At 31.6% G+C, this 13,281-nt stretch overlaps 1 protein-coding gene across 1 annotated transcript; it reads right to left on the bottom strand.

Annotated features, from left to right (window-relative positions):
- Positions 1-297: 297 nt before the first annotated feature.
- On the bottom strand, positions 298-1,518 carry LOC116131826 (MLP-like protein 28). The gene is made up of 2 exons (XM_031417496.1): positions 1,310-1,518; positions 298-764 (listed from the first exon to the last, which is right to left on the bottom strand). Exons 1-2 carry the CDS (start codon positions 1,494-1,496, stop codon positions 469-471), a joined length of 483 nt encoding a protein of 160 aa, XP_031273356.1. The 5' UTR covers positions 1,497-1,518; the 3' UTR covers positions 298-468.
- Positions 1,519-13,281: the final 11,763 nt, after the last annotated feature.

Raw genomic sequence — 13,281 nt, 5'->3', positions numbered from 1 at the left:
CAAAACAGGTGCATAAAGTGTGATGTAGGAAAAATATCTGTCATATGCATTGTGAGTACACAGCTGCTAAAGTGCTTACACTTGTGAATGTGTTCACCTTTAGCGAGTGTATCCACATTGGCAGAAGGGAAAAAATAGTGCAGGACTCAAAACAAGATCATAAGATGACAAAAACATTAACAACAATGAATAAGAACATTACACCTTAATCTGGTTTAGTATAAAATTTAATTATTTCAAAAAAAGTATAAATAAAATAAACAAATAATCGAATAAATCTATTGTAAGTAAAGCTGATATATTATTTTTTTAAATAGAGTCATGAGTGAAAAAAAAAAGGTTTACAAAGTTACATCAAATCCGAAATTGGCCTAAAACTGAAACAACGCGATCTTTTTATTCATGTCTTATACAGACAACTCCAATGAGCAAACATGCATAAATCTATTATGCAGATTCTCATTAGTTTCACTGAAGTTGAGGAGAACTCTGAGTCTTTGCCTGCGTAAGATGAGCATCAATATCTTTGCAGGCATGGACGACAGCCGGCAGAGTTGTTTCCGGATTTGGAATATTGGCATTCAGCTTCTCATATTCGAAACTCCAATGCACCAGGCTGCCTTCTTCCCTTGGAGTAACTTGAAGAATGAAACTGAAGCTCTTGTAGAATTCAAGGAGATCTCCTTCTATCGTTTTGTAAGTCGCTGACTTGTTTCTGTAATCGATTTCTTCAGTTATCATCTTAATCTTTTCAACTTTTCCATCTGTAACCACAAAATTACTTAAGAATAGATACTGACGTTCTGTTTGGTAAGATTTATTCTATTAAAGCTTATTAGAATAGAACTTACGAAAATTTAACTTTTATGAAAAATAAATTTTAATTATTTGGTTAAAAACATATGAAAAAAACATTTTAATATTCAAGAAATACATCTATTTATAAAATAGAATAGAGATATTTTGACATTTCAACACTTTAAATAAACTCAAAAATGGCTTATGAGCTTTTTGTGTAAGCAGTAAAATACTTATTGAAAATTTTATAAGCGCTTTCAAGATGCAACCAAACAATCTTAAATTTTTTTTAAGTGCTTATAACTTTAATTAAGTTTTTCTAATCAGTAATTAAATAAGCACAACCAAACTGACTTTAATTTGTTCAATTCGTACGATCTATCAAGATTTTATAAAAGAACTTATACGATCAAATTAATTCCGCTCACACAAAAACATGTGGAGGTTAATTTTGAAAATTATAATAAATCAATCAAGGTAAAAAAAAAGAAGGCATGGGATGAATTATTACCAATTAAATAGTTCCAGCAGAGAATGGAGCCCTTTTTGCCCCATTGACCTTTCTGCAAATCAACACTCTGAAGCATTTCAGGGCTGGATTTTGACATTTGGTAAGCTAAGCAAGTGTAGAATTCAAAGACTTTATCAGCAGGAGCCTTCATTTCAATTTCAGCTTCCATCTTTCCACAGAGAGACATTTTATTTTATTTTGTTTCTACCGGAGAGACAGGCAGTGGTTGAACTGTATGCCTTTGGACTTCAGTTTATATAGAAACTTTAACATTAATCAGAATACACCACGTCGAACGCCGAAAGGTCTTCGGTGTAATTTCACCTTCAAGATTATCTAATTGGAAAGTGGACGTTCTGAAAATGCCTAAAGGGAACATCACTATGTAAAGTTAAATTAAAATACAGGCCTGGAATTAAAAAGATTGTTTTAGGTATAAACCAGCTTAGTTATAAAGAAACCTGAAGTCCTTTGATAAGATTCTCAAGTCAATAACAACCAAATGTTATATAATTTTATCAACTTTTTGGGTTCTATAACTTCTTTTAATAAAAAAATGAAAAAAAAATTCTCAAACCACTATATTAAAGATCCTTCAAATTCTATATTGTGTGGTTCTTCTAAATTTCCAATGATTCACACCAATAGGGTCACGCCACAGAAGTACCTCCTCCTTTGTTCCCGCTCTTGTCGATTGATACTTTCCCGGGTCAGCCGTTCCTTGGTTGACGATTGAGTTGTTTTGAGTTCTTTTATTTTTTGAGTTTGCTTGTATTTACAATTGTTTGCTAAGTATTGTTTCTAACCCAGGGCATGTCCTGAGGTAGGATTTTTGTTTGGTTTGGTTCCTCTTGGCTTTGAGGTGTTGGCTCCTCTTGATTCCAATCTTTTGTTTTTGAAGATTGTAAAACAAAAAGAGTGAGTGTTGCTCGGCAGCCTTGGTTAAGATTGCTTTCATTATTTGTTTTCATTTATGGTAGGTTGGTCTGTTTTTATATAACCTCTTGTAAATTTTTTCCGTTTCTTATGAACACTTGCTAAAAAAAAAAAAAAAAAAAATTGTTTTGTGAATTTTCAATATTTATCAATTTTTAAAAATTCTTGAAATACCTCGTGAAATGGGTTTTCTCTTAAATGCCATTAAAAACCATTATCTTATAAAACTTAAGTTCAGTAATTAAACAAATATTAAAGTCGCAAACCAGATGAATATGTTCGTTTTCAATATATGAGTCAATGCTTATTAAGATATATAAAAGAATATATTTAATTAAATATAAAGCAAATGAGCATATATACTATGTGGAAATAAATAATGGAAAAATTGATAAAGCTATATATATATATATGTTAAGAGTAATGCTACAGTTACCGGATGCGTACCGATTTGTGTACCGAATAACATAGCGCAATCATGATCGTCGATTAATTATGAATTAATATTAATCGACGGTCAAGATTATATCACATCATTCAGTGCACATCCTTCGATAACTTTATTATTTTCCATATGTTAAACGAGGCTCAAATGTATTTCAACACAAGATCTGACATGCTTCTAGATAAAGGGCCTAAAACTAATAATATATTTGTTTATAATTTTTGAAAATCTGATTACAAGTATTAAGTGTTTACTTTTACAAATTTTAAATTCTAAAAATTAGTATTTTTATCTAAATATCGTTATCAAATGTTAAGTATGATATATATTTATAATTTTTATAACAAATCATAAATTTGATAAAATATAACAAAACATTTTGATTTTCTAAATAATTCAATTCTTAAGTTGTGTGTATCCATTATGTTTGCTACAATGATAGTAAAATAAGAATTTAAATAAAATAGGTTAATAGAGATTAAGGTTTTAAGGGGTATGATTGGAATTTAAAAATTAGAATAGTGATATTTTTGGAGAAGTTATTTAATACAAACAAATAAGTCTTTAGTCTTAAGTTAAAAGCCAAAATTTTTTACTTTTTTCTATTAAGAGGAATATAATTGATTCTCAATCTTAAATAATAAAATCAAATAACTAATAGATATCTAAATTTCACTTTTTATATGTAAAATAACTACCATTGGATAGCGAAGTGGTCAACTAAGACTCTTAGGTGTAACTCAAAAGGTTTTGAGTTTAATTCACCTTAGCTGCTACTAATAAAGGAGGTCATTATCTATCAATGTAATATTATTTAAGATTTAAGAATTGAGATATATAATAATGTTAATAAGCTTGAAAGGTGAAAGATCTATGTTTATTTAACGTCACAATGTAAATAATATGAATAAGCGTAGTGGAACTGTGAAAGGACGACTACCATGGGCTGCAGCCCAGTTAGCCTAATGGAAAAAAATTACTTCTCAATTTTTTTAAAAATAAAAATAAAAAGGAGAAATAATAAGATATTAATAATCAGTTTTTTCATTCATTTTTTTTTTCTATTTTTAGAAATATTATAAAAGTATTTTAATAATTTTATTTCATCATTTAAATTTTGTCCATATTGTTTAATGATTATAGTGATATAATTTATCGCATACAATACTATGTAGTTATCTTTATTCAGAAAATGAGAATTGAGTACAGTACTGTATTAATTATCTTTATTCAGAATGACAAATTTGACCTTAGTAGGTTAGTAAGTATTGTGTTAAATGTATTCAAATTAGTTTTAATTAATTTACGTTGTTGCGTTATTGCCGCATTTTTTAACCACTATCCTACCAAAAAGGGAACCGACTGGCCAGCCAAATAATATTTATTATATCATCCAACCATTTATTACATCATCCATGATCAATGGTAAGTGGATTTTTTTTTTTTTTTTTTTTTTGTGAAAAAAAAATCGCCTCTTGTATCATGAAAGTTCAGTTAATGTTATAATTATAGTGGCAGTAGTATAATAGACTAGAAAGACATAATTACGAAGAAAATAAAGATAAAATGGGACTGTATATTTCTTAAAATAAAATAGGGGGATGGGGACCCCCAAAAAAAAAAAAAAAGCTAAGGTGGTGGATGGACATTTTACAATAGTTAAATCTTCTTAACAAGCTATGCTCATTGCTGAAATAGATTCTATTTTCAGTTTTTGTTGGGAATCATCAGCGTAAATTAACTCAGAACAACATGGAACTCCAGATTAACATGCTATAATTGATAAAATTGAATTTGTTAGGATACCATATCGGGATCTCACACTCACCAAGTGTGGTTCTTAAGCCTAGGGCCCACCTTATTTATCAAACGCACCTTTTGGGTTGATCTTATTCCTTGGGCTTGAGTTCTAATATTAGTGCTTTCGTTGAGAATTAGGTTGCGAAAAGTGCTAACTATAGGCAAGATTAAGGTATAGTTTGCTTTCCTTGGGAGGGGTGTTACATTGAATAACTGATAAGTGAGTGAAACCGTCTAAAAGGTGAAAGAGCTAGCGTTGGGTTAGTGTCAATAAAGTAAAAGCTACAGTAGACGTCGACTCTTGAACGGGGTGCAATGTTAAGATCCCACGTCGGGATCTCACACCCACCAAGTGTGATACTTAAGCCTATGGGCTTTCCCATCTATCAAGTTGATCTTTTGGATTGTACTTTTCTTTGGGCTAAAGTTCTAACAGAATTGCTTACATCCAAGGGAAATTTGGAACTCCCAAATGCTTTTTATTTCTGTCTAATTTTAAATGACCAAAGTCTCATGCAAATTCACATTCTTAAGTACTGTTCTAGGGGAGTAATTCGACTTATGAAAGGGTCTGTTTGTGTAAAACTCAAATAATTTGTCAGCAGAGGAGTCTTTACCTCAACGTCAGCTACCAACTTTCCATAGCAAGACATTTTTTTTTTCTTTTTCTTTTTTCCTTTTACAGGGAATAGCTTTTTTTACTACCTTCTAACTTATGTTGTACAATATTCTGTACACTTTAATTATCTCGTTTTTCTGCTGCATGCCTAGCCATTGCTATCCTTTCTCCACCTGTTTCTTATTTCTTTTGTAAGCTTGACAGCTGCTAGCAAGGTGGCATTGTATTAGGGATTATGATCTCTAGGTGTCAAGTTTTAAATGGTTTGAACTTCGATCTTCTTATACAAAGAAGGGCTAAAAGTGTATTTTGGTTAGGAGCTCTTTATTGATTTTAATTAGTTTATTGGTTATTCAATTGTGGTGCCTAATAATATTCTATCTTACAGCTCTTGATATGTATATATCAGCTGCAGAGCTATTCCACATTTCCAAGCTCTGTTTATGAAAGAGAAGGTAACCGAAATTTACCTCAAATTTATTGGGATAGAGAAGGTCAGCAAAACTGGGACTTGTATATAATTTCTTTTAAACCTCTTCAAATATTTTCAAACATTTACGATTTATTCACTCATGTATTATTGGCTCATGCAAAAAAAAAATAGCTTTACATCTTCTCTAATAAATATATTATTGGTTGTATATTAATAAAAACACACTAATCAAAAATCTCCTAATTCAGAAGAATTTAATTATTTTTTCATATATGATCATCCATATTACGGAAAATGCATTTTTTTTTGTACCTAGTACAAGCAAAAGACTGCTGATACATATATCCAGGCTTTTTTTTTATGTCTTACATATACGCGTATATGTAGCTAGAGTACAACTTCAAGCATCGAATATTTTATTATCGTACCAAATTCTTAGTTATTGAGAACTTGAGGAGACTTTTGGATAAGGTGAGCATCAACATCTTTGCAGGAATCAGCATTGTTTTTGGGTCAGGAACATCCCCGTTCGGCTTCTCATATTCAACAATCCAGTGAACCAAGTTGCCCTCTTCCCTTGGAGCAACTTGAAGAATTATCTTGAAGCTCTTGTAAACTTCCAGCAGATTTCCTTTCAATCGTTGTATAAGTGATTGACTTGTTCTTGTTATCCATGTCTTCGACTTTCACCTTATTGTTTGCAGCTTTTTCATCTGTGTTCACACAAATGACAAAACCACTTAGTAATTCATTTTATTTTTAAATTTGATAAATAACTATAGTTAGTATCAATAAATATTAAAAGATATTTTTAACTATTTTGATTACAGAAAATTATATCTAAATTGATCTTTTATGTTACATGACACTAATAAACTCAGTGACGGAACAGGATCTTTTATCAGTGCGGGCAAGTGGAAAAATTTCAAATATTATCATTAATAAAAATTGACTATTGACTTTTTAATTCATTATATATAGTTAATAAACCGTTAATAAATCATCGTATACAAAATAACTTTATACTTATTTTATGTAGTTGATTGATAGTGGTCATCCTTGGATTTTGCCTGATTTTGATTATTCAAAAATAAAATAAAGGGATGTTGATGTTAAAACATAGAGTATAAGGGTATACTTAAAAAAATTTCAAGTTCAGTGGGGGCATGAGCCCCGCTGATCTCTTCGTGGCTCCATCCCTCAATAAACTGTTTACCTATATCATTTAATTATTTTTGTCTTTATGGACAGAATGACGATAAGCGTACAATGCATGAAATTAAGCAAATATATGGGTAAATTAATTAACTGCCAAGAGATGTAATGCCTTACCGAGGAAAAAGTTCCAGGAAACAATAGGGCCTTCTTTTCCCCACCGACCTTCATGTAAATCAACACTGAAGTCTGAACCAGTTTAGAGCAGCATTTAGACATGAGAAAAGGGGTATAGGAGTAAAGCCCGTAAAACTTGTCAGCAGGAGCTTTGATCTCAACATCGGTCTTCATATTTCCATAAAAAGACATTTTTTTTTTTTTTTTAGTTTCTACAGCTTGAAATATCTCTGGCCTTCACCTAATATAGAAAAAATGTGCATGAGTTTAGCATGGATCTTCTATAATTACTGGCTATCTCTAGTTTTAATCATGTAGTGCAACCACTGAGAGCACGCCACGTTGGAAAAAGAAGGTGTTTGGTGTAATTTCACCTAAAAGAAGGTCTGCTCAAACCTTGGGCTTGGGTTGGTGGTGGTAGTGGATGTGGGCTAAAGGGTGAAGTCTCACTCATCCGAGAAAAGCTCTTGGTAATAGTACTTTAAAAAATGAACAAGCAGGCATCAATGAGGTCCAGCAGGGGCGTTCGCAATTGCAGGCATGTCCTCTCCCACACGTAAGTCAATTCAGAATCTCTTGGATGTGTTTGGATTTTTGGGAATAAATGCATAATTGCATTTTTAATGAAATTTAGCACAAGGCTAACTAGCTAATTTTGAACACCTAATCCTCAGTGGGGAACTTTGGTTGATGATCTCCTTTCACTGCACATTTTGAGAATATTAAGAATGATCATAAGGAGATATACTGCACAGATTTTTCAATTAATTTCATTGGTATCACACTTCCGTTAAAATTGTGATATGACGTTTTAATTTACTATTTATATTATGCATATATATGTTTCAATGTGACATTACTACTGACGCCAGCTAGAACAAGCTATATATAAAATTAAATTTATTTGACATAAGATTATATTTTAGTATAAGCACTTGTTATTATTATTATTAAACATAATTATCTCATGGATAGAAAACGAAAGAATGCAAATAAGTGGAGACAAAAAGAAAACAAATACAAATAAAAAAACATACACGTAAACATCTTCCATTGATCAGATACGATTAAGATTTTGACGAGACATTCTTGGATTACTCTTGAAATTGGTCATGATTGTTTTGTTGTCATGGTATAAAACTGCAGTGGCTATCAAATTCACTGTATTTGTCCTCAGCTGTGTTGTGTTAAGTATAGAATTTGTTCCATATTTTTAATAATTTCTTAAGGAGACGAACGAATTAATATTAAGTAATCTTATAGGGAATACGAAATCAACCCTAATTAAAAGGTCTATTAGAGTAATTTTAGTCATAAAACATTAATTTTACTAGCATATTATTTTATATTACAGGGAAGGGAGGGCGGCAAAAAATATCAATTACTTTGGCGACTAGATTCAATTTTGTTGTTAAAGATGAGTTTCTGCAACTATTTTTAATTAGTTGCAAAATAATTAGTTGCTGAAATTAAGCACATTTTCTTGTAGTGACATGGTTTGCTGACCGGAACATGTATATAAACAAGTGTTGATTGAGTATAGTGATTTACAAAATTTTATCTGTTTAGTTTGCATTTGTAATTTTGTATACAGGGAACCTTTAAATTTACACAGAATCTAAATACGTATGATGTAGTAGATGTAGTAGTGTCAGAGAAATTAATTTTCAGGAGTGGGTATAGAAATTGTTGAGTATATATATATATATATAAGAACTTATTGATCTTATTGTAAGAAAAATGTATTAATGAAACAGTACTTATTTAACATTACGAGTTTTCTCTTTCAAAATTTAACAAAAATTACAAGTACAAATGTTTTTGAATTTCATATCAGATATTGGTTAAGATAAAAGGAAAATTTAGAATATTCTTAGATTTTTAAAATATCCTTGTTCTGAAAAACTCAATTTAATTAACTTATACGTCCAGTAGGCAAAATGTCATGTCTTAAGCATCAAACCAAATCCCACTTGTTAATTTTATTAGCCCATCGGCCTCGTTAAGTCATAAATTAAATTAAGCATTGAAAGAAAATATAAAATAATCATTTAATACAAAATATTAATACACAGAAAATGACAATGACCAAAATCGATTGGCACACTATTTTATATACATCAGGTGGGTATATATAATTGTAATCCAGGCTCGCTATGGGCACCATGCCCTCATAACTTACAAATTAACGATAGATAGTAGATACATCTGCTTGATAAAATCAAAATGGCAAATCAAAGTCTAGAAAGTGGTTAGAATTTGTAAGTCTGTCTTGTAATTATGTATAGGATCAGATAATAGCAACTTTCCTATAATCAATGCTATGTTGATTACATTAACAATTATATTAATTGAAAATCTAAATTAGGATCACAATTTTGTATAGATAATATTATTATTAAAATAATTTATGACAAACAAAAAAGCGGTCTTTTTTGTACTAAATATTTTTAAGTTATGTGTATTTTTCTTTTGTATCTATATTAATGATGAGATATTATGGTAAGTGACATGCAGTCTCATATAGAATAACAGTTATTTATATTGAGATATTCTAGCTCCTTTTATTTAGTTGTACTCTTGTATATATTTGTATTTTTAGGAAAGTTATTTAAAGAATAAATACAAGAACTAGAAGTATTTATATAGGAATAATTTATGAGTTCAATTAGGAATAAAATATCCCTACATGTACTACATATTTAATAAAGTGAGAACCAATTTTAGATTATAAGGAAAAAAAAAAAAAAAAAAAAAAAAAAAAAGGGTTAAATAGATGATGTAATGTGAAAAAGTGGTTTAAACACTAGGTTTTGGATTTTGTTAATACCAATTAGATACTTGGTTATTAATTATATGGTTGTTGTATATCAGTGTAACATTATTAGAGGATTTTTTAGATGTGGGTAAGTAATGTCGAATTACGTTAAATTATCGTATATCTTTGTGTGGTGTGATTTTCTTATATTGCATCTTTTGCTTAAGTTTTTGTCATATTATTTTGGTACTTATATTTTTACCCCTAATTAATCAAGTTTTTGGACAGTAATGCCCTTGTATTTAAAACAAATTACAAGCTACCTAGGACCACTACGACTCGCCAACCATCACCACTGGCTGTTGCCACCATCGTCGGCTGATGTTGTCAAAATAGCGTATGATCGTTCGAAATTGGCTGGTCGTGCGTTGATCCAAGCGAAAAGTCGTTTCTAGCCAAATCGGTGCATGACCAACCAGATCCGGTCGATCGTGCGTCATTCCAATAACTACCACCACGGCCAGTGGTGGTGGCGCGATCGACAGTGGCTTGGGGTGGGCGAGGGTGATTTTATTAGAAATTAAACTTTTATGTGACTAGTGTATTTTAGCAAAATCTCAAATGCATTGTTTTAAAACCTGGCTCGGCCCGGCTGGTTTAACCGATTGAACCGGGACCTGGAAACTTCAATAGGCCAGGTTTATGTTTTTCCTCTTCACCCAAAACTCTAAGATTTGGGAGGATGATCGGCGAACAATTGCCGGCCGAGATGTTGGGGCTTTTGAAGAGAAACTTCCAATGAATGCACTAGTGGTGACGGCGTTGATTTTCGGTGAGTAAATCGATCGAAAATCGAACAAAACTGGCAAAGGCTACAACCGTCTTTTGCCGACGATTGGTGAGGCTAATAGGGGTGGGGTGAGGTGGGTTTTGGTCGAGAGGAAGAAGGGAGTAATTTTTGGGTGATGGGGAGGGTTGTCAACGCCAGCGTCGATGAGATCTGGCCTGCAATGCCGACGCCGACGTTAGTGAGATTTGGCCGAAATCGAACCTATTTTGGCTAGATGTTGGGTGTATTTTAAGGGGACTTGGCTCAAGGGACGATTAGGGTTGCATCGGGGTGTAGCCGCCGCCAACTAGTCGTCGGCCAATTTGTATTTGGGGTGTGTTTGCTAAATTTCAAACCTATAGGGATGTAACATAATTTTTAGGGGTGTATCTGTTGAATTTTAAAAGTTTTTATCAACCGATTTGACCATCGGTCAAACCAGTTAAATCGGTCAACTCGGAACCCAGCAACTTTGCTGGGTTTCACCCCAGGTTGAGTTTTAAAACATTGCTCAAATGTAGAGGATTAAAAAAGTGATTCAAAAAATAATAATAAAAATAATATTATATTAATATTTAAAAAGGAGGGTAATTTAGTATTCTATCTAACATACTCACCAATTTATTCCTCTTAAGTCTCAACAAAACATATCACTATAACATACCCGTAAATTTATTTCAACTGAATCAAACACATTTTCTTAAATATTAATTTGAGAAATAATTTATTAAATAATCAAGTCTAGTTATATTTATGTCAACAATAATCAGAAACAATTTCTTCTATTTAATCATCGAATAACCAATCGTTGCATGATAATTAACTAATTATCATCATAGTTAGAGAGCCATTATATACTAATAAAAAAAAATAAAAATAAAAAATCAAATGCTAATGCTCTTCACCAAGTATGGAAAATGCTGAAAATTTATGAATTATAAAATAAAATGAATTAATGGAATCCTGTAAGCACGATTATCCCTGTAAAGTACAGGCAGATAAATTTTATTCAAATATATATGAATTGATTTAGCATTGAAAATTGATAAATTTTAGAAAAATTGACATTCTTTTTTATCAATTTTTGTTGCTGATTCACTCTTGCATTAACAAATTAACTAAAGCATTGAATCATTGGATTCTTAAAAATGATCAATATGTGTTATATACCTAATTGCAGAATCAGATCTCTCCCTTAAACATATACTATATGTTAATTTAATGGCATTGACACCGATTGTTCATGTTTGTAGATATATAAGATCTCAAGTCATGAAAACATCCGAGATTTAATTCTAGATTCATTGTTGCTGAAGTGTGCAAAAATAATTATACTAATTAATTTACTAAATTATGTGTTTCGGTCCCATTAACTATGAACGTTCCTTTGTTGGGTTGGTTGTTGATTCAGGTTGTGAAGCTAATTCTTGACTTGAGTGAACTTGATTGGCTTTAGCTTTTGATCTTGACTTATTCTTGGTAAATTGAAAATCTGTCGGATATCCATGCAATTTGTAACAATTATCCTTATTGTGTCCTGCTATGTGGCAGTAATCACATTCAACATAGGGCTTTTTTCCTTTACATTTTGAACTCTGATTTTGATTTCTCTGATTCCCTTGTGAGTAAAGAGCCGTAGTAACTTCAGTGTTCTAATTAAATCCAGTGAAGACCTTTTGGCTTTCATCTTGACTCACAATTGAATAAGCCTGTTTGACAGAAGGTAGGGGAATCATTAACAGGATTTGACTTCGCACCAATGCATATGAGTCATTAAGTCCTATAAGGAACTATAGAAGTTTTTGTTGGTTAAGATGTGCCAAATATGCTTTAGCTGATTCACTGTCAGGTGGTGGCAAACTCACCAATGAGCTGAGTTCATCCCATAGAGTTTTCAGTTTGTTGTAATATACCGCAACCGAGTGAGTTCCTGGCACCATGTTAACTATCTCTCTATGGATACCAAAGACTCTTGTGCCATTGACCTTGTGGTATTGTTCTTGAAGATCTTGCCAGACCTGTCGCGCACTACTAGAGTATACAATACTGTTGAATATTTCCTTTGAATCATTGTTTAATATCCAAGCTAACACCAAGGAATTACAACGTTCCCATTGTGCATGCAAAGATTGATTGAAACTTGCCTTCTCACAAGATCCATCAACAAACCCTAATTTGTTTTTTGCTCTTAAAGAAACAATCATCGCACGGCTCCAAATTCCATAATTTTCCATTCCCGTAAGTTGCTCTGAAATAAGAACTGAAACCCAGGTGTATCTGATGGATGTATGTAGAAAGGTGAACTCGGGTTAGTAACATTCGACATTCTGAGATGAATTTATTTCAGCTTTGTGCAGGAATTCAGCCGAATTAACAACAGATTTCAGCTAACAGTTGGATGAAATTACTTTGATTTCAGAGAGATGAAGAAGAAAAGAGAAAACGAGAGTTGATTCTAGAGTCGATTCTAGCTTGAATCTTTAATTGAAGCTACTAATTTTGCAGTTGAAAAACACTGCTCTGATATTACAACAAATTGCATTTGAGAGAAGGAAAATTCTTATTCAACTTAAGGGATTCGTTTACAAGCAGAGAAGCTTATATATATACAAGTAACCATAGTTAGTCAACCACAGTTAATTAACCATAACAATTAATTAACAACTAACTAACAGATTACTAACTAACTAACAGATTAATTAGCTAACTAAACTAATTAACTGATTGTACAAATAATCCAATAAAATTTAGTGTTTCTTTTTAGGAAATCTTGACGTTACGAGAGAAATTTTTTTGGTAAATATCTCAAATAATGTGAAC

Source organism: Pistacia vera, unplaced genomic scaffold, assembly GCF_008641045.1.
Source record: "Pistacia vera cultivar Batoury unplaced genomic scaffold, PisVer_v2 Contig244, whole genome shotgun sequence".
In the NCBI taxonomy this organism is placed as follows: Eukaryota; Viridiplantae; Streptophyta; class Magnoliopsida; order Sapindales; family Anacardiaceae; genus Pistacia; species Pistacia vera.
The sequence above is the reverse complement of the archived record's forward strand: the minus strand, read 5'-3'. Positions and strand labels throughout refer to the sequence as shown.

Bases quoted from the DNA above. Each gene is read 5' to 3' on its own strand.
- LOC116131826 (XM_031417496.1), bottom strand. From the start codon at position 1,496: ATGTCTCTCTGTGGAAAGATGGAAGCTGAAATTGAAATGAAGGCTCCT. The intron at 765-1,309 runs GTAATAATTCAT...TTGTGGTTACAG, and splicing joins CTGCTGGAACTATTTAATTG to ATGGAAAAGTTGAAAAGATT.